This window comes from Dermacentor variabilis, chromosome 1 (genome assembly GCF_050947875.1).
Source record: "Dermacentor variabilis isolate Ectoservices chromosome 1, ASM5094787v1, whole genome shotgun sequence".
Lineage (NCBI taxonomy): Eukaryota > Metazoa > Arthropoda > Arachnida > Ixodida > Ixodidae > Dermacentor > Dermacentor variabilis.
Window position 1 is genome coordinate 76344661 of NC_134568.1, and position 22424 is coordinate 76367084.

Sequence of the window (22424 nt, forward strand, 5' to 3'; positions counted from 1 at the left end):
TTATGATCGGCTGCCGATGCATGTGTGAAAAATAGATGGTAATTGAGACTCCACTGAAAGCAAATCAAGGTGGTAGAATGACTGTGCATTTTATGAGTCATCATAATTACAGAGTAACTAAATATTTGAATATTGTAAAGTCAGTCATGCTAGATTTCTTCATAAAAAGGATTAAATCCCGCCCTCGAATTACATGCACAAGCTAATCATTGCTCTCCAGCATTTCAAGAAAGAAAAAAATATATATATATTTCGAGGTTGCTACTGACATGCCCCATGTCAAACTTCATGTAAATCATGGCAGTGCCTTCACCAAAGCGGTACTCTGTAACGATACATATCCCTCAGAAGTAAAATGGAAGTAACTTAGGTTATCAAAATCTTCAATTTATCCGAAGCTTAATGTTTGTGCTCTTTTCCTTGCTACCTCTGCACAGAAATGCCAAAAATAGTTCACGTCCAAAAATGTGGACACCGTGACTGAAGGGGATATGAGCTATTTCTATAAACTCATAGCAAGCTCATTGGTATGAAGCCCGAATTTTGTCACGAGTGAGATTCTCTCTCAACAGCTGGTAAGTCAACCTCAACTGTCCTGACATACTCTCAGTCTGTGCACAACACCTCAGTGTTGCATTTCACTGCTTTAAAGAGTTTATTTTGGTTTGGATAAGGTACACCTGCACCTAAGCATCAGCCAACACTTTGCTTTTTGAGCTCAAGCTCCTTCAAAGAAGTGGCAGCATGCTTCCTATCCTGTTCATTCCTCAATGCGTAGGTCCTTTCTGTTCTCATCTTCCTTCCACTGCATGTTTGCCCCACAGACCATTTGAAGCATCCTCTTAGTCAGTTTTACAGTCAACATCCTATTTTTCAGACCCCCTATGGGCCATGAAAAAAAAAGAATGCATGTTTTTGACTGCTTTTAAGGGCTCAAATCACCACAGGCACATCCGAAAAGGCCTGCCAGTGCAGTTATTAGGCATATCGGTGCCTGTACTGTGACAGGAGATGGCGGGTAGACGCGTGTATAATTAAAGAATACATACTGCGTTCCGTGACAATTGCCCCTTCCCACGCTCATGCTTCACCGCAGTACTTTCGTGTATGCTTCACCGCGTAACATTGCTGTATTGGGACGAAGCTGACTTTCGGGAACCGGAATTGTGCAACGCGCCGTGCTTTCCGAGCTTTGAAGCCAATCGCGAGGACCACAAAGGCGGAGTCGGGGCCACTGCTGACAGCGGCGAATTCTTTCAATGAAAAACACGGCGCCGAACGGCAAGAAGCTTAATAGCGAACGTCGAAGCAGCTAGCCCTGGCGTTTGCCGCGGTGATGGCTACGGCTGCCAGCGGATCTGCATGCGAGAGCGCCGGTTCGAGGCAGCGAGGTAATCAAAATGGCGGCGGTGGTAGCTTTGATTAATGCCGTTTCGGACCGGCGGTCACGGCAAAATGTACGGTAAATCGCACGGCGTAGGGTTCTTGCGTCCGAAATTTTCGACGTTCTTATACACTGATTCTATGGGGTACGTGATGGTGCCGCGAAGTCGTCCGAATTATCGGGCGTCGGGAAAGTCGGGTCGTTGACTGTACACTCGCAGCACCTCCAGCCGACGACACGGCGTCAAACACGATTCCTTACGATCCCTCCTGGTACTTAAGCCAGCATTACCGCGCCTTTCGTTCCCTTTAATAAAATTACGGCTAATTTCAGCTGAGAGAAGCACAGATTCCCTGAGTTTTCCCCGAGTATTTACAGACTATTCAAAATCCCTGAGAATTCCCAGTGTTCCCGGTTGGTAGACACCTTGGAGGTTTTAAAGTTTCAGCAATAAAACTTCACACATTGCCAGAGTATTCCTGGTGGACAGTATCTTGTTAGTAAGCACTTATAACCAAATTGCAAGAAGGTTGGGCCATAATAATGCGATTATGAGCACCAGCGTGTACGGTGCAGAATGCAGCGCGAGACACGTAAATCTTGGGACGCCATGGTTGACCGCGCTTAGTGCCCGCAGCCGCCACTCACAAATCAGGAGGTATAAATATACAGATAATTGTTCTGAACAACAAAAAGAAAGAAAGAAAGAAAAGGTCATGGTTCTGCCAGAAAGGTGGAGCATTGACGGCGATAGCAAAGGGACAGCTAGATGAAGTAACATTCATAGATTTATCAGTGTCACATGGGCTCAGGCAAACATGAACAGACCTCACTCGATGACCACGAACTCAATGACCATGAACTCGCTGTCACAACGTGAGCAAACGCTAGGCACTACGTCTTCGAAACTTGAGATTACGCGGCCGCCAATACTAGACGCGTGGGAACCCAACGTGCATCAAAGTACCGTCTTGGCTCAGGCTTTGCATTTGCCACAAAGAGATTACCTCCAAGATATGGCGCGTGGCCCGCGTATGGACGGGCATGAGGAGGAGAGGGCAGATAAGTGCATGTTTGCCTTGGCCAACATTTTTATAGTGCTTTGCTATATTTACTAGCCGTATAGACTTCCAGCACATGGTCGAAATTGGCAAAAACTTCGTTAAATTGAAACCAGGCCATGAAATTACTTCATTACACCGTGAAAAAAAAATTACACGGTTTTCAATGCCACTAAAATATGGAAATTAAAATGGTTCATTGCATCGCCAATTCTGTCAAATTGAGGTTTGTTATATTGACAAGTCTACTTATCTTTATCGGGCGACCACGTTTCACCGCCCAACAAATGTTATCGCACAGCGCGGGACGCGCCTGCATGTATCCGAAGTTTCTGGAAAGTTATCGATGCTTCTATCCGCTGTCTGTTGTCGCCGAACCTTGTATTATCTGATTTCATCGCGTGACGCGAATGGTGTAGAACTTTGTGGAAGGCACGCGGGTCCGAACGATTCGTCTGGAACATTCGACGACTGCTCTATAAAAGCCGACGCGCTTGACCCGCTGATCAGATTTCCGACGATCGCCGACCGTGTTCGCCGCTATCGTTGTGCTATAAGTGTAGCCTGTTTTTGTGGGCACAGGTTCGCCCAATAAAAGATAGTTTTGTATTCTACCGTATTGCTGCTTTCTTCACCGTCACTACAACGTGACATCTGGTGGAGGTGCTTTTCGTCCATGTACCGGACGCCCCCGACAAGCCGTGATCCAAGCCCGGACCGTAAAGAGAGCACCAACGTAGTCACGGACCATCGAGCAAGCCGTCGTCTACAACACCTGCCCCCGGAGCACGGACTTCTACCTGAGAAGACCAAGAAGATTCTGGCCAAGACAACCACAATGGCTGCCCCAGTCTCACCCATCGTACTTCAATAACCCAGAGAGCCCCCTACCTTCCGTGGAGCTACGTCGGAGGATCCTGAAACCTGGCTTGAAACCTTCGAAAGGATCTCGACTTTCAATAACTGGACCTCTGAGGATAAGCTACGACACGTGTACTTCTCCTTGGAAGATGCCGCGAGGACTTGGTTCGAGAACCGGGAGTCCACCCTAGCAACATGGGACGTGTTCCGCAGTAACTTCCTGAGGACGTTCACGAGCGTTGTCCGGAAAGAAAGGGCCGAAGTTCTGTTGGAAACCCGAGGCCAACTACCCAATGAGACCATCGCCATCCTCACAGAAGAGATGACCCGTCTTTTCCGGCACGCCGACCCGGAAATGTCCGAAGAGAAAAAAGTGCGTTTCTTGATGCGAGGCGTCAAGCAAGAACTTTTCGCCGGACTAATCCGAAACCCACCGAAGACCGTAGCTGAGTTCCTGACAGAGGCTACGACGATTGAGAAAACGTTAGAAATGCGCACTAGGCAATACAACCGCCAAGCGCTCACGCCTCAGTGCGCCATCCAAGCGCTGGGCTCCGTTGATCTCCAAGCGACCATAAGGGCCATTGTGCGCGAAGAACTCCGCAAGGTCTTGCCTTCGACGCAACCTCAAGTAGCCTCGATCGCTGACATCGTGAAAGATGAGGTTCAGCGATCGCTGGGAGCTCCTGAGGTGCAACCTCAATTACCGCAGCCCCAGCCAAAAGCGATGTCCTACGCCGCCGTCGCACGCCGTCAAGGTCCCCCTCCGCGACCGCGCCAGGGCCCTGTCACGCCGCAGTTCCGTCGTCCGCCGCCACCGCCGCCAGCACGACCACCCGTCGCCCAGCGCACCTACGCGAGGAAGACGGAGATTTGGCGCGCCCCCGACTACCGCCCGCTCTGCTACCACTGCGGCGAAGCCGGCCACGTCTACCGACGATGCCCTTACCGGGAGATGGGACTGCGAGGTTTCGCCGTCAACGCTCCGCGCCCGCAGCAAGGTGAACGCCCTCGCGATATCGCCGACTACCAGGCCGCCACTCAGTGGAGCCCTCGACGACCGTCCCGTTCGCCGTCACCAGGCCGCTACCTGTCGCCGCAGCGCCGACCATACACCGGCCCAGCCCGGGGCCGCTCTGCGAGCCCATATCCGGAAAACTAAAAGCAGCAACCGATGGAGGTGCGGTTGCTGTTCGTCGAACTGACGAAGATCCTTCGCCGCCGACGAAGACGATGAAGAAACCATCTCGACGACCTCATGACGACACGCCGCCGTCCCGGCGAAGTCAGGAAGCCAAGACTACACCGACGAAAGACGACTTGACCACTCGACGTTCCAGCTTCAGTTCAGCACGACGCAGCCGTGATCCGACGCCAAGACCTAACTGCAACGCCAGACAAAGAACCACCGACCTCGACGTGCTTCTCAACGGCCACGCAGTTACCGCCTTAGTGGACACAGGGGCTGATTACTCCATCATGAGTGGACACATCACCGCCCAGTTGAAGAAAGTTAAGACCGCATGGGAAGGCCCTCAAATTCGGACCGCTGGAGGACACTTCATAACGCCGACTGGAATCTGCAAGGCAAGAATTAGCATTCATGACCGGACTTACCCTGCCACCTTCGTTATCCTGCAACAGTGTTCACGAGACGTCATTCTCGGCATGGACTTCCTGAACCAACACGGCGCAATCATCAACCTGAAGTCGAAGTCAATAACGCTGTCGGAAGATCAAGTGATACCGCCGGAGAGCCCTCGTAGTCACCACGCCTTGAGTGTGCTCGAAGATCAAGTGAGCATCCCGCCTCGCTCCAGCATTGTTATCTCGGTTGGCACCGAAACGCCCACTGGCGTAGAAGGCGTCATCGAAGGCGACCAACGTTTACTGCTCGACCGTGAAATATGCGTCGCAAGAGGAATCGCTCGACTGCACGGAGGAAACACGAAAGTGTTACTGACAAACTTCAGCCAGGAGTTCAAGCACATCAACAAGGGCACGCCGATCGCATACATCGAGGAAATTTTGGAAACGAGCAATGCGTTTGTCCTCTCGGATTCTGTCGCATCTACCCCGACGACCGTAGTTCGCGAGCCAGACTTCGACATAAATCCAAGTCTCCCCGTGATTAAGCGGCAACAGCTCAGAAGTCTGCTTCGACGATACAAAGACTGCTTTTCGACGTCATCAAAGATTCGACAAACACCAGTCGCAAAGCATCGCATAATAATCGAAGAGTGCGCTCGACCACTCCGCCAGAGCCCTTACCGAGTTTCGACGCGAGAACGCGAAGCTATAAGACAAGTCGACTAAATGCTGCGTGACGACATCATCCAGCCGTCGAAAAGCCTGTGGGCGTCTCCAGCTGTTTTAGTGAAGAAAAAGGACGGAACCCTACGTTTCTGCGTCGATTATCGTCGACTGAACAAAATCACGAAGAAAGACGTATACCCCCTCCCACGGATAGACGACGCATTGGATCGGCTCTGCAATGCTAAATACTTCTCATTGATGGACCTCAAGTCTGGCTACTGGCAAATAGAAGTCGACGAAAGGGATCGCGAAAAGACCGCCTTCATCCCGCCAGACGGCCTCTATGAGTTCAAGGTTATGCCATTTGGACTGTGCTCGGCGCCTGCAACGATCCAGCGCGTGATGGACACGGTTTTAGCAGGATTGAAGTGGCAGACCTGTCTTGTTTACTTGGATGACGTCGTCGTCTTCGCCGGAAATTTCGACGATCACCTTAAGCGGCTTGCGACAGTATTAGAGGCCATCAAGTCATCTGGGCTCACTCTGAAGCCGGAAAAGTGTCGCTTCGCTTACAATGAGCTTCTATTCCTAGGCCACGTCATCAGCAAATCTGGGGTATGCCCAGACCCGCAGAAGACAGCTACCATCACAAAGTTCCCGCAGCCAATCGACAAGAAGGCAGTGCGCAGGTTCCTTGCCATATGTGCCTACTATAGGCGCTTTGTCAAGGACTTTTCATGCATCGCGGAGCCGCTAACACATCTAACGAAATGTGATGTTGAGTTCAAGTGGGAAACGCCGCAGGCCGACGCATTTCAAGAACTCAAACGACACATGCAGTCGCCGCCGGTACTTGCACACTTCGACGAGGACGCCGATACTGAAATCCACACTGACGCCAGTAGCCTAGGCCTCGGTGCCGTCCTAGTCCAGAGGAAAGACGGACTTGAACGGGTTATATCTTATGCTAGCCGGTCGCTGTAAAAAGCGGAAGGCAATTACTCTATGACTGAAAAGGAATGCCTCGCCATCATTTGGGCTACAGCAAAATTCCGCCCTTACCTCTATGGCAGGCCATTCAAAGTCGTCAGCGACCATCACGCGTTGTGTTGGCTAGCTAACTTAAAGGACCCTTCAGGACGGCTGGCGCGGTGGAGCCTCAGACTGCAAGAATATGATGTCACCGTAATATACAAGTCCGGAAGAAAACACTCTGACGCCGACTGCTTATCACGCGCCCCCATCGATCCCCCGCCGCAAGACGACGAGGACGACGACGCCTTCCTTGGAATAATAAGCACGGAAGACTTCACTAAACAGCAGCGAGCAGACCCGGAGCTAAAAGGCCTCGTCGAGTATTTGGAAGGGAACACCGACGTTGTCCCTAGGGCATTTAAGCGCGGGTTGTCTTCGTTCACGCTACAAAACAACCTGCTTGTGAAGAAGAACTTCTCACCAGTCCACGCCAGCTACCTTCTTGTTGTACCGTCAGCGCTGCGTCCAGCAGTACTGCACACCTTACACGACGATCCCACCGCTGGGCACCTCGGATTCTCCCAGACACTGTCGAGGATACAGGAAAGGTATTACTGGCCGCGTCTGACCGCCGACGTCGCCCGTTACGTCAAGACATGCCGAGACTGTCAACGACGCAAGACACCACCGACAAGGCCAGCAGGATTACTACAGCCGATCGAACCTCCTCGTCGACCATTCCAGCAGATTGGGATGGATTTGTTGAAGCCGTTTCCGACGTCAACATCCGGGAATAAGTGGATCGTCGTGGCGACGGACTATCTCATCCGCTTTGCTGAAACTAAAGCTCTACCAAAAGGCAGCGCAGCCGAAGTGGCGAAATTTTTCATCGAGAACATCCTGCTGCGACATGGTGCCCCACAAGTCCTTACAGCAGAGCTCACCCAAGCCATTTTGCAATACAGTCGACTCCCGATAATTCAAAGCCGCTTAATTGGTATTTTCGGTTAATTAGAAGTGAAGTGCTGGTCCCGTCAGTTTTGCATGTAATCCTATAGAAGAAATCGCTCGATAATTCGAAGTCCTCATCCAGTAATATTGTTTAATTGGAAGTTAATTTTCAGCCGGGATCCTCGAGGTGACCGTCATTCTTTGGTAGAATGTGCAATTTTTCAAGTGTTGCAACAGTTCCGTGCTCCGCGTTGGTGCCATCGCCACCGCCCGCAACGCCATCCTTCTTGGAGCGGCGCGATTATTCATTGCTACGGCTGCCGTGGCCTCCGCGATCAACTCCGGCGGGAGCCGCTTCGCCTCCCGCCGGAGGCCACCCGCGGCTGCCGCGCGTGGCCTCCGCGATCAGCTTCGGCCACGCGGGTGCCATAGGTGCACGCAGCGCTGCATACTGGCAGTGGCGAGATTGTGCGAGATTAGTCATGCAGCGTGCGCAGCGTATGTCGAGGCGTGTTGGTCGAGCGCCTTTGTGCGGGAAGCTCGTAGGCTAGGTTGTTCCACGAGTGATTCGGAATTGACTGTAACCTAGTCGCGCAGTTTATAGCCATGGCAAACCGTGGCTCTTATCGCACGCTCGACCTGGCAACGAAAGTCGAGGTTTTGAAGGAAGTTGAGAAGGGAGGTGCCGCCAAACAAGACATAGCGCGGAAGTACGGGATCAAGCCGAACACGCTCTCTAACTGCATCAAGAACAAGCGCACAATAATGGATGCATTTGAGAACAACAAGTTCAAGACTTCTCGGAAGCGAATGCGCACCGGCGCTTACCCAGAGTTGGAGAAGGCTCTGCTGGTTTGGATTAGGGAGGCCAGGAGCAACAAACTTCCTCTCAGCGGAGACATCGTTGCGATGAAAGCCCGAACGCTTGCAGCAATGTTGGGGATCGATGACTTCGTTTCGTCAGATGGATGGCTGACGCGCTTTAAAGATCGCCATGACCTGGTTTTCGAGAGCGTGTGTGGTGAAAAGGCGTCCGTTGACCAGGAAACATGCGCCACGTGGAAGGACGGAAAGCTGCGTGAATATCTCGCCGAATACAGACCGGAAGACATCTTCAATGCAGATGAGACTGCACTCTTCTATCGGCATCTACCAGAGAAGACCCTGACATTCAAGGACGACGACTGTGCTGGGGGCAAACGCAGCAAGGAGAGAGTGTCGGTGCTGATCACGGCAAACATGACATCGGCAAACGATGTCGGTTACTTGTGATCGGGAAAGCCGCGAAGCCGAGATGTTTTAAAGGCGTGAAGACACTGCCTGTGGACTATGAGGCGAACAAAAAAGCGTGGATGACGGCCGAAATCTTCAAGAGCTGGATAAGCAAATTGGACCGCAAGTTTGCTGCTTCGAACCGCAAGGTGTTGTTCCTTGTCGATCACTGCAGTGCTCACGTGAATGTGCCAGCCTTGAGTGCAATACGCCTCGTATTTTTGCCTGCAAACACAACGGCTGTTTTGCAGCCAATGGACCAAGGCATCATCAAGAATGTTAAAGTCCTGTACAGGCGGCACCTCCTCGAGCGCATGATTTTGTGTATGGATAGCTCCACAAAGTATGAGGTGAGCCTGCTTAGTGCCATCCACATGTTGGCGCGAGCATGGGATCGTGTGAAGCAAGAAACAATCGCAAACTGCTTCAGGGCTTGCGGTTTTGTGGCAGCTTCTTCGGAGGATGCCTCTGAAATTTCAGCGGAGGAAGCGTCAACAAGCGAGCTTGACGGCACTGATTTTGGTGATGCTCTCGGGGACGTCAATTTTGAAGATTACGTCGCCGTAAACAAGGCGGTCGAAACGTGCGGTGCGCTGACGGATAGCGAAATTGTAGAGATTATTCGGCCCCAGGAAGCGACCCAGGAAAGCGACGATGACGTTGAAGGCGAGCCGCAACCTAAGGCTGCCGATGTAGCTGCGGGCCTTGCTCTTGCGGAGCACTTCTTTGCCGTTGAAGGTAACGCGGAAGAAGCGTTCCGCCACATCTACAGCCTGCAGAACTTGCTTTCAGCAGCGCGATTTGGCAAGAAGAAGCAAAGCAAGGTGACCGACTATTTTTCTTAGAGAAAATACTCGATTTCACCAAAAATAAAGTGCTGTTTTTTGTGTTTTGTGCTTAATTGGAAGTTCGTTTCGTTTAATTCGAAGTTTTTTGCGGTCCCCGTGAACTTCGTATTAACGGGAGTCGACTGTATAGCCAGACAAGCCACAGGAGGACAACTGCCTACCATCTGCAAACGAATGGTCTCACGGAGTGCCTGAACAAGACCCTCGCCGACATGCTAGCGATGTACGTCGACATTGAACACAAGACGTGGGACGCGGTCCTGCCGTATGTAACATTCGCCTACAACACGGCGGTGCAAGAAACAACACAGATGACGCCGTTCAAGTTGGTTTACGGCAGGAACCCGACGACGCTCGACGCCATGCTGCCGCACGTCACTGACGAGGAGAATCTTGACGTCGCTACCTATCTCCAGCGCGCCGAAGAAGCCCGACAGCTTGCCCGCCTACGTATCAAGAACCAGCAGCGTACCGACAGCCGACACTACAACCTCCGACGACGCTTCGTCGAGTACCAGCCCGGCGACCGTGTTTGGGTATGGACCCCGATACGCAGACGAGGACTGAGTGAGAAACTATTGCGACGCTATTTCGGACCTTACAAAGTCATCCGACGTATTGGCGCACTGGACTATGAGGTCGTGCCAGACGGCATTTCGCATTCACAGCAGCGCCGCGCACGATCTGAAGTGGTCCACGTGGTGCGCCTTAAACCCTTTTACGGACGCTGACAAAATTCCTTATTTTTGTTGTTTTCTTTGCTACAGGTGTTTTTCTTTCGTTTGCATGTAGCATCGGGTCGATGCTTTTTAAGAGGGGGGGTATTGACACATCTACTTATCTTTATCGGGCGACCACGTTTCGCCGCCCAACAAATGTTATCGCACAGCGCGGGACGCGCCTGCATGTATCCGAAGTTTCTGGAAAGTTATCGAGCCTCTCGGAACCATCCTCGTTAGCACAGAATAGTGCCATCACACGGTCTTTACCACGCTTGCCACCATCACAGCTGTCACCCTTAAAAGCAAGGGTTTGCTCAGACTGCGTAGGGTGAAAAATACTGCTCTCATCGGAGTTGAAAATGTTGCAGGGCTTGTATGCAGCAATCATTTCCGGCAGCGACTTCATCCACTCGTTCACCGTCGAAACGTCCACGGAAGTGCTTTCTCTGCAGGAGGGGCTGTACACAATCCTGTTTCGTTTTTTAAAGCGATCCAGCCACCCATTCGATGCCTGAGAGTCGTCGATGCCCAGACGCAATGCCACAAGGTCTGCCTTTTCTTTTAGAATGGCACCATCAACGTTAATCGCAGAGCTCTGTAGCCACTTTTTCTAACTTCTCATGCTCTCCTTCTTTTGCCACTTTCTGCTTGAGCACGAACTTGTTTCCATTCTGCAATATCACCGCTTTGTTTGCCAGGGCCGTCTTAAGTGAAGATTTGGGTATCTTAAGGTTCCGGGCAATGCTGGCTTTCGTGGCTCCATGCCGCTTTTCCGCTTCCTCAATAATATTCAGCTTATCGCCGAGCGACAGAATTGTCCGCATTCGGGACATCATGCGTCGCGTTGCTCCACACAACTCAAAACCTCCGCTGAACGCTGGTCGCTAGGATTACAACGAACACATGTGATAAACCTAGGCCTCTCCGCACTACCTTGTCAGCGATCTGCTGCTGGGAAACTGGAAGGAGAGAAACGCTTCCCCAACGCAACGAGAGGCGACACCGCTGAGAAGAGAAGGAGAAAGTGATTGTGGAGAAGAAAAGGCGCTATTTCAGCACAGCGGGCGTCGCAGGTGGCTGCTGGTGGGGAGGAGAGAAACGCTTCATCAACGCGACAAGAGGCGACGCCACCGAGAAGAGAGGAAGAAAGTGATTGTTCCTCGCTCCGTCTCTCCGCATGCGGAGAGACGGAGCGAGGAAAGAGACCCGCAGTACTTTTCTTTCATCCGCCGTTCCGTCCAGTGCTTCGCGAGGGTCATCGTAAAACATGGGTCAGGCGTAAAATTGCATTGGATAACCGGGGCTTTTGATGCATTGCTTCTACGGGGACTTCGCAAGGTGCGCTAATCCGTCGTAAAACCAGGGTCGTCGCAAAATTGGGGGATGTATAATCAGGGTTTCACTGTATTTATCCTCAGATGCACAGTGGAAGTTCTTATTAATTGAGCCTATACATGCCTAAAGGACAGTATTTGGAACCTATATATGCCTTAAAAGGGCCTTGGAACACTTTTATAACTAACCATTGAATGGCCTCACTATTAAAGGATGTTGTCTCATAAATCTCATGCCACAACATTTTTTCAACTCTTCCAAGTATACGCAGAGTTACTGCACCAATACGTGGATTTCTTTCCCTTTTTGTTTTCGTTAGCATGCTGGAAGCTACACAGAGTGGGGGAAGCCTGGGGCCCCCGTCCAAAACTTCAGTGTCTCGCCAGCAAGAGGGCTTGTCGTTGCACCCCGTGGCAGCCGCGGTAGACTACGCTTACGCAGCATGCTGCTGCTATATCACAGCAGACACAGCTAGGCACAACTGTCACGTGTAGACCGGCAGTGCAAAGATGAAATAATTTTTCTGTCTTTCTCAGATCACAGACATATATATATATATATATATATATATATATATATATATATATGTTTCACTTATTTAACTCAAAATTAGCAATCGTATTACTGAAAATGTTCTTGTAAATCAGTTACAATGTAAATCAGTTGTAAAGCAGCTGCTTGTAATGCTGCTGCATGATGATATTGCAGTAGCAAGAGCAAACTATGTTTCGCTGTTTTTGACAGGATTTTTGTAATTTTCCTGCTGCATGCGCCGCAACAATATTTGGCTCACATGTTCACAGGAGCCTCTTATACAGATCAGCAACGTTTTCTTACAATATTCAAAAGGTGTTTCGCGCCCCTTTAAATGATAGCTTTAGTGCCTGTTAGAGGTGCCGAAAACAGCATTTTTAGTGCCTAAACACTCGGTCTCTAGTAATGAGCGGAGCCTCAAGCATCAAAGCACACTATGTAGGTTACGCTCCATTGCCAGATTACTATGAGACTGAGTACCAACAGTAGGTTTCTTACTCGATTCATGACAATATCACTGAGCTACCAAAATCTCATGACAGTAATATCCACACTGGTTGAAGTAATAAATATACCATAGAACACACTCATAATTGCCTCACCTTTTCAACAATGAATGCACTAATGCCATGCTGGGGCTTATCTGCAAGTGGATTTGTGCGGGCGTAGACAAACACAACATCAGCAAGCGCACCATTCGTTATCCAGAACTTAGTGCCATTTAGGATGTAGTGGTCACCTGAAACATAAACCTAAAGGTCAGGCAATGCAGCAAGATTTATACTACATGGAACCACACATACAAAGGACAAAATCTTTCAAGGCCGAGTTTCTTTTCATCTTATTACGTGGTGTGCACACAATGTACAAGGACCTTGCTCAATTGAGACTGTTACACACAATCACTTTACGGTAAAAAAATGTACAGCACAGACCGCTTATAGTGTAAGTCACTGGAATCACGAATGTATGCACTGTAAGCAGTACCTCACTATAACCAAACAGCGTTCAAAGGCTGAACATGTGCAAAACATGTAGACCATGCAAGCAGCCGCGCGTATCCGAGAATCGAAGAATGCGACCGGGAGTTTTGCATCCGTTTAAACTTAGGAACGTTTAAAGGTTAATTCCAAGTACCTGCTGTCTTCCCATTAAGCAGACGAAGTAATAATAATTTTAAAGAAAATGGCGGCGACCGAAATCTGAGATGCAATACAGTCTCTCGTCTGATTTCTTGGACCGATCGGTGTATGCTCTGTGTTTAAGACACAGCGACCGCGGACAAAGTTGCCACCCTTCGAGTGTTCCCTGTGCCCTCACTATCGTTATCAAGGTGGTTTATCCACCTTCCATGCGCTGTATAGCCACTGCAATGCCCTCCATTGACAAGGCACCAAATTACAACTTCAGTCGCCGATGAGGCACGTTGGTTAGGCCTAGCCTGCAGAGGTGTTGGGCGGCATGCCATCACAGGAAACGAGCTCACCCTTGATATGTTGGTACCCGTAGACGATTACAGAGAGACTGGACATGCGATCAGGCGCATGGTCTGAATTGACAGCAGTGCATGCAAAGGAGAGTTTGGTCTCTTGGGCGGTCAGCCACGGCAACTATTGCTCACGCCTACAAAGTCTGTATGTGAGCACACTGGTAGGTACAGTGGAAGCTCACATGTGCACATAAAGCCTAATAGCTCCAAATTAAATTTGTGGGAGGCTGCGTAATCTGACAGCAGTCAAGGTTGCACGCTTGATATCTGCACATCACGACAACGTGCATCGCGATGAGTGCACAGAAACTGAAGCTGGGTTCAGTGCAGAGCACATCATTGATAAGCAGCCAAGCAAAAGGTTCCTCCGTTGCCTAGGCAATCACCGCGCGTGCACATCGCGCTGCTGCCGCATTTTAAGCATGAAATGCTTTTAGCTCCCGTTGTCAGCAACCTTCAAGTGATGTTGAGCCAAAAGCCAGAGCTGTTATCCCGGCCCTCTAACAAGAACATCCGGGCAAGTTGCGAGAATAAAAGAAGATCATCCAGGCAACCAGTCAAAACTATCAAGGTAAGAAAATGCAGTCTCTGGCCCCCAACCCTTTGTACAGGGACCACATTACATATGCTAGTTACTGCCCAAGCAAGTTACAAAAAATATATTGCTTCCGAGTTCTTCCTAATGTTTGTTCACAATATCACTCAAGCTGCAAGTTCGAGTACACTTAAGTTTTATATGTCAATTCCAATAGCGACATTCAAGAGGCAGATACAGGGCACCATTCACCATTCTCACCATGCACCATTCTCATCTTTTAGCGCTGAGACAGGGTTGGCTTTGCTCTTTTGAATGCCAGCAGTCCGTGAGTTCTGCGGCGCGGGTATTGCGTCCCCTCAAGAGATGTCAACACGCTGCACGGCGCCTCCTTCAAGTGATTTTCCTCTTCTAGCTAAGCAGTGCACTCTGTCTCCCTGGCATCTTTCACTGCCTGTCATGCCACCTTCAACCGGTTTTCTTCTTCTAGTTTGGCAGTGTCCATGTGGACCAGTGCACACTATGGTCTGGTGTGGTGTGGTGAGGTGTGCCTTTGCAAACATGCACTACATCCATTTTAATATTGTGGCTAGTATCATCTCTAACCGATCTGCTTGGCCGGTTGCCATTCCATGCTTACATCTACTTTCAATTATGCGAGAGCCAGTAATTTTTCCTTTTTCCAGTTGATTCATTCGCTCGCTCGCTCCTCGTCTCATGCTCCTCCTCCTCCTTCGCATCGCCCTCATTGCTCGTCCCTCCCATCAGCCAGCACACCTTGTTGAGAGGCATGCTCGCTATGGCTCTTGTCAGTGCGATTTTCCTGTGGAAACCATATTATAACCGGTATTTCGTCTCGTGCAGCTGCACTGTAAGCGGTATGCATATGCATGTTCTATGGGAGGATAAATGGGAGTCAGAAAAGGCCATGTTGTAGCCAGTTCTGGACTATAAACAGTTACATTATAAGTGGCCTAGGCTGTATTTAACTCCTTATTAGACGAACTTGTAGCAAAACATTCAAAGCACAACAGCAGCGACCAGCACAGTTATAAGTTGTCAAAATTTGATCTACGGGTAGAAGTGCATCAGCTATTTACGAGAGTCATTTCATAAGTATGGTAAAAATACAAGAGATGGCGCTACAATTATGTTTTCTTCTAGGTGGCGCGCGAGAAGCACCCATCATATGACAGCAGAACTTGTTTACGCTGGTACCAACAGTTAGTAAGCTTCTGACAGCTATTGGCACTGAGCTGTGTAGTGATTCCTGCCAAAATAGAAAAAGGTGAATTTCGAGCAGTGATCAAACATTTTTATTTAAAACACTAGATGGCTGCACAAATTAAAGCCGAGTTGAGCGAAATTCATGGAGACTCTACACCATTACTGAAGACCATTTAATACTGGATAAATTAATTCAAACGTCGCCGAACTTCGACGCAAGATGAAGCACGTCCTAGGTATCCAGTGAAGGTCACCACGCCAGAAATGATATCGAAAATTCATGGGATAGCTAAATGTAGGCATCTCGGCAGTTAGAGTTCACAACATTCTTCATGAGAAATTGCGGATGAAGAAGGTCTGCGCATGTTGGGTGCCACAACTGCTGACGATCAACTAAAGGCACACGAGGGCAGACATCTCGAAGCAGTGTTTATCGATGTTTGATCGCAATCCGCAGGACTTTTGGCATCGATTTGTGAGAGTCGACAAGGTGTGGATACATCATTACACTCCAGAGTCTAAACAGCAGTCAAAGCAATGGACCGGGCCTGATGAAAATGTTCCAAAAAAGGCAAAGACAAAGGTTCAGCTGAAAAGGTGATGGCAACTGTCTTTTGGCACTCAAGAGAAATAATCTTTGCAGACTATTTACAAAATGGCAAGACAATAACAGGACCATACTATGCAATGCTCCTAGATCAACTGAAAAAAGAAGTGCTCACTAAATGACCTGGGTTAGCACGGAAAAAACTCCTTTTTCACCAAAATAATGCTCCACGCCACAGATTGCTTGTTGCAATGGCCAAATTGCACACGTTAGGCTTCGAGGTTGTGCCTCATCCCCCTTGTTCTCAGAATTTGGCCCCATGCGACTTTTTTCTCTTTCCAAACCTGAGGAATTGGCTGGGTGGAAAGAAATTTTCTTCAGATGAAGAGGGTATTGTAGTGGTAAATCGCTACTTCAAGGGCCTCGAGCCATCCTTTTCTTTCAGAGGGGATTAAAAAATCGGAACACTGCTGGAAGAGGTGTGTGTAGCTGGAAGAGAACTACGTTGAAAAATAAAATGTTGTTTTTCGAAAATATGGTATTTTTAATTGCTTTTTACCACACTTATCAGATGACCTTCGTACTATACATGCCTCATTGTAAATTCCAGCATAATTGCTGGCACTTGCGCACATTTTAGAGTGTAACCCATTAGTATTCGTGTCATGCACGCAAATATTATTAGGCAAGATTCTTTCGCTACCGAATCAGTGACAACATTTCAGAAAGTGCATTTACATGAAGGCGCGTTTTGCGTCTAGTGATGCAACAGCGGTTAGTCAGTGAAAAACAGCCACCGGAAAAAGGTAAGCAACGTACGCGTGTCAAAATCAAGATTCAGCTGCATTCAATTTGAGTGCTCTTGTTTGGTATTGTCACACTGCTAATGAGGAACAATTTTGAAGCAGTAAAAAAATTATATGAAAATTCTGCAACTCCACTTGTTACAAGGTCGGAAAGGAGAAATGGCACAAACGTTCTGCCTCCCTTTTTTTGCTCTGTACGATAGCCACCAACTTCATAATCACGATATGTCACCACAATTCCTCAAATGTGCAACAAATAATGAATTATACCATCTTTTAACGTGACAAATTCAAAAATCATACCAGAATTTTTGGCGTAGGGTATGTTTACAAGTAATCTCTGTAAGTAACGAAAATAAGGGGGGTGTCACATGATATCACTGATGCGTGGGTTGGTGCAGTAGTTGAAGCAGCATTGTGCTAGCCTTGTCAAAAGGTTTAGATGATGGGTTAATAGGGGAGAGGTGAGAAGAATGAAGGGCAGTGCGCATTCTAACAGAAGCAACAGCTAAATGCCCACAGTAGGTATGAGCCAAAAGTTCAGAGGTATAATAATAATTACAACAGCAGGGAACGACGCTTACTACTAGGGGTGTGCGAATAACGAATATCACCGAATCGAAGCAAATAGTTATCGTTTGAATAATTCAATTCGCAAATCAAATATCTACTATTCGATTTGTACATATACAGTCAACTCTCGTTACAACGGACCCTAATATAGCGGCAAAAAAACGTCCGTTTTTTTTTGTTGTTGTTGTTGTTTCTTTACAGAGGAAACAGCAGGGCATAAGCAGCATGTATTTCGTAAAGTGCAAAGATCGGGCCAATTAGCTGCCAATACGCACGTAGATTGTGTCGGATACATGGCAAAGAACTTACCAAGCGAGATTGAGTGCTTGCCAGACAACATATTTTGTTAGTTAAGCAGTCTTGCATTGCGTTAAAATGATCGAACAAGACTTCATTCTATTTTTTTTTTTAATACGGGCTGAACTCCATACTTTGCGATGCTGGAATGCCAGAAACCACTTGTGGAGTTATCTGCATTCTACAACTGCGACTATGTGTGAGGCACATTATGGCTTGGCACTTAAGAAATGCTACGTGAAGAACAGTATGCTCAGTTTGAGCACTAGCGATTCAGAAGTAGGTCTTGATCAAGCAGCTTGTACGCCATCGATGAAGGCCAGTGCTTATATAAAGACGGCGTGGTATGCCATAGCCACTGGTGACATCGTTATAGCTCACTGCAGCTGCGTTGCAAGGTGAGAAATTTACAACTTACCTAAAAAAAAAAGAATGTTTCTGGTCAACAAATACATGATTACCAGAAAGGAGCACCACATTTTGTAGCAAGTTGGGTCGCCCTAAGGCATGTGGACATCCTCTTTCTAACGAGTAGCTGACACATTCTGCACAAAACGAAACCACTTCAGTGCATTATTTATACCAATTAAACAAGATGCCTAATCAAAACAAAAGGATTGGTATGGCACCACTTTCTGTTTACACTTCCCCTATTCAGTGCAGTAGCCTACATTTTTAATTTGTGCATTGTTTTACTTTTCTGTTCTCATTAATTTACTACATGCACAAAGGCAGGTGCACCACGCTTTGCTATCCGTTAACCTTATTGTATCTTTGACATTCAGTTAACAAGTTCTACTGCACTACATGTTGCTCTCATTCTTCCACAGAACAAGTCATTATTTCCACTATGCAGTAATTCCTATGCATACGAGTTTGCACCCATTTTTGTGAACAGCTATTCAATATTCAATTAGAAAATATTCGTCCCAAATCACTATTCACTTTGAGTTGGCCTTGAACTCAAAATACACTATTCATACATGCCTAAGATGTGTGCTTTCTGAGGATTAGTCTGCCAATTAAAGATCTGAAGCATGAATAAGCACAGCCAGACTTGCGATAATGGAGACTGAGCCACAGGTACGGCAAACAATATGTGCTTACCATCCCTCACAGCAGTGAGACTCATAGATGCCACATCAGATCCAGAACCAGCTTCACTCATGGCTAGTGATCCCACATACTCTCCACTTATCAGCTGCAAAGCAAAGCACATAACGTGAATTACTGCCCTTAAACATTGAAAATTGCTACACAAGTATATTTAACAAGTTCAATATAGCCTTAAAGTCCATGCAATCAAATCCACCTTTTGCACTGCATCAGGACAGCGTGAGAAACAAAAGGGCAGGCATTGAGCCACCACAATGACAGGTGCACACACTGCAAGAAGAGCTGGAGTGCTTTCATGTGCATTAGTTATTGTAATGAATTTTGTTTTGAATCAAAAGAAGCTTCCTGGTTAGGATTTTGTCCCTCCTACAACATCAATTCTACAATCAAGCTAAAAGCTTTGACTGTGAACAGTCAAGTGCATCAAGGGCACAGTACATAAAGCTCAGAACATAAATGAGGCTAGGAGACATAAGGACCAAGGACCAAAAGTTCAAAAAACGTTACATGCACCAAGCCTATTTTAGTTTTTCATTCAGCCTTGTTACAAAATTTTCTGCAGAAATTCTCGCCATTAGATAATGCTGCCTGCAAACATGCTGTCATTGCAACATTGATGATAGTGTAATATAAGAGTGCTCTGCTGTATTTTGCCTGCCCATGTGAATAAAACTGATCATATTCTTAAGGAATGTAGTGCAAGCATCTATCATGAGTCTGCTACAATGATCATCTTGTTCAATTATATGGACATTCAAAGCACATTCGCACCAGTGGCAGCACCATTGATGTTGTGCTGACAGGGCAGCAATGCTGTGTGTGCAGCCCGGGTGTTGGCAGCTTGATAGCCTCCAAAGACATTCAAAGCGTTTGGTTGCAAAAATGAAGGAGTCAAGTGGATACACTGTCACAGTCTGCTCAATCAGCTCTGCAGCAAAACCAGGGCAGCATTCTGCTTTCCACTGCTGGCATGATCGTTGTGCACACACACATTTGCGTTCCTGCTGAGCAGCTGCTGTGTGCATACCACACAGTGCTGAATACAGTGGCCTGACGAGAATGGACAGTAAATGTAAAGCTAAAACTATCAAATCCTTTCAGTGGGCACTGGAAAATGCCGACGGTTTTCCAGCGGTCTCATCGCTTGCACCATCAAGGTGCGATGCCTGTAACGCCACTGCTGGCGTTCCCCATTATGCCAAAATTGTGAGGCACCTGGTATCTAGCAGGATGCTGCTTCTGCTATGCAGCAGCAGTTGCACCAAATGCTGAGTCGCGCCAACATGTTACCTCTGCGTATTGTTAAAACACCATCCAAAGAGCTCAAGCGCAACTCTAAACCTTGCTATCGCAATCAACTGATGGGTGCCCTCGCTCTTCTGGCATATGACTCCAGAGGAACCAGCACAAATTTCACAATGGGATGTGCCTATGCAGGGCCTTGCATGAAACAGAGCAATAGAATATGCCATGATACTTGTATTACAGTGTGAGTGTTCAACTCTACTTCTGGCACCTGGGTATGTTTCACAGCTTTACACTACAGGCCTTGGTATTACAAGGAATTAATGAGTGTTATACACATCTTTAAGTGCTGCATGTCTGCCATCTGTTCGATGCAGCATAGCAAACCGAACTAGAAGGCATTGCCTTCCAACGAATCATGCTGGTACACCTGCAGCGTTCTATATTTGGTTAACCTCAGTGAGCAGTAATCGTGATCTATTCTTCAGCACCCATTTTTTCAGGTTTCACGAACGTAACTGAAAGCAATTCTGGCCTGCAAGGATTTGTTCCAAAACACTGGCGTAAGCAGCACAACACTGCCATTGCACTCACATTAACTTCTCGTCTAGGCCATGTTGTTGCAGGCTCCCCATGCCTTGCGCATCATCTTCTCTACAAGCCACCAATGCTTGCCAAAATAGTTCCTGTACTTGCTGCTAGATTACAGCACATGCACACTCTAGTCATGCAAAAGGTAGATTGTAAATTTGGCCACACAAAAAAACAAAATACTAGTGTTACTAAAAAGACTTCATTTGAAAATTGACAAACCTACAAGAATTAGCAAGCAAAGCAGCCACCAATTTTTCATTATGGCTTACGGCCATTATAGACTATGAGGCATTTCTGCGTATCCCCTTCAGGCAGCAATTAATTCTGTCCATTGAAAATTTAGTTTCGCCTCATTTCTTGCATTTTCAGAATCATGAAAAGCATACAGCTGCAGAATAGATTAAAAATTATTGACTCTCCAGTTAGTTTTGCCAAGGTTACAGAATGTGGACTCCAAGCAAGAACTCTACAAGAACATCAGGTATCAGAACATCAACAACTTCACATGTGGCATCCTTGGAAAGCACCTATCAAGCCACTTGAAAAATACACCTGGTGTTAAGCATCGTGAAAAACAATGGAAAAAGTGAACTTGGTTAGAACACGTTGGCAGGCTAGTTGGTTTGGCATGCACAATTACACACACAGCACCTGAAGGGGATATTGTAAGCAGAATAATAAGCAGGACCAGACTAACCTGCCTAACTCAATTCACAATAGCATCAAACTGAGTCATCAACTTACTGCAGGTCAGGACCCAAACATGTTCATTTGACACCTTTCTCATATTAAAGTTGGTTTGCCGATTAGCTATGACATTTACAACAGTTTTAGTGCCTACATTCTTTTCTACCATCTGAGAGCTCAATAGGAGTAACTCCTTCAATGGAAACACTAAACATCCCCACACTCAGATACAGTCAATGTGAGATAGACGTAACAAAGAAGGCCTACAATTCAAGAATGCCTGAAATAGTACCAGTGAGAAAACTAACAGGGCGCGTTACTACAGAAAAACCATTGTACAGACTGTTTTTTCCAGTGTGCCACTATATTGTGTATGCAGCGGCACCAATTACGAGCAGGCTGGTTTCACTGCCTCGCTGGCTTGAGTGAATGCTCCATGTTGCATAGCACGAGGTATACGCTCGGCAGCAATTGCTGGTGGTTGTGTTTGGGCTGGTGCAGTCCACTCAGTATGACATGATATTGTCTACGTTAGAAATGATTTTGCAAGGCTTACTGAAGTGATTTAACTCTACACGGCCAGAATTTCTGCTGCCAGTGAGGAGGACAGAGCACGCAGTTTGACATGTGCACATTTGTTTTAACCTGTACCATCAAGCCTTGGAGATCACATGTCTATTTATAAACATTAATCTCACGAATGTGCCCTTATTGAAACATTCGCACTGTAGTTCATCTAGGCTGTTGTTTAGCCTGAGCAGTTCAAGAAACATACAAGACAACCATAACAGCAGGGGTGCTGTTCTGCTGTTTCATAGGGCAAGCATTCAAGCTATTATTTGTAGATACATTGCACGACTACTTCGTTAGACGTGGTTTGCACCCGAATAAAATAGTTTTGGTTAGTAATAACAGCATGCCATACAAGTTGCAAGAAAAAAAAAATTATGTTACTCGGACCATTCTCCCAGACGCACCCACCTGGTCTGGGGGAATCGTGTCACCACTAAGAGCTGTCGCATATTTTTAATGCAGTGTCCATTGGTTATTACTGCTTTACATGGCAAAACATCGATGCTAAAGCACAAGCTTACATATCATATGTTCAT

The 22424-nt window shown here is 47.4% G+C and overlaps 1 protein-coding gene across 1 annotated transcript in view; it reads right to left on the bottom strand.

The window, feature by feature from the left end:
* LOC142579747 (isovaleryl-CoA dehydrogenase, mitochondrial) overlaps positions 1-22424 on the bottom strand; it is a gene marked incomplete in the record, with an annotated part of 92912 nt that overhangs the window by 34163 nt on the left and 36325 nt on the right. Inside the window, 2 exon segments of the mRNA XM_075690274.1 lie at positions 12802-12938; positions 18781-18874. Coding sequence (XP_075546389.1) covers positions 12802-12938; positions 18781-18874 — 231 coding nt within the window.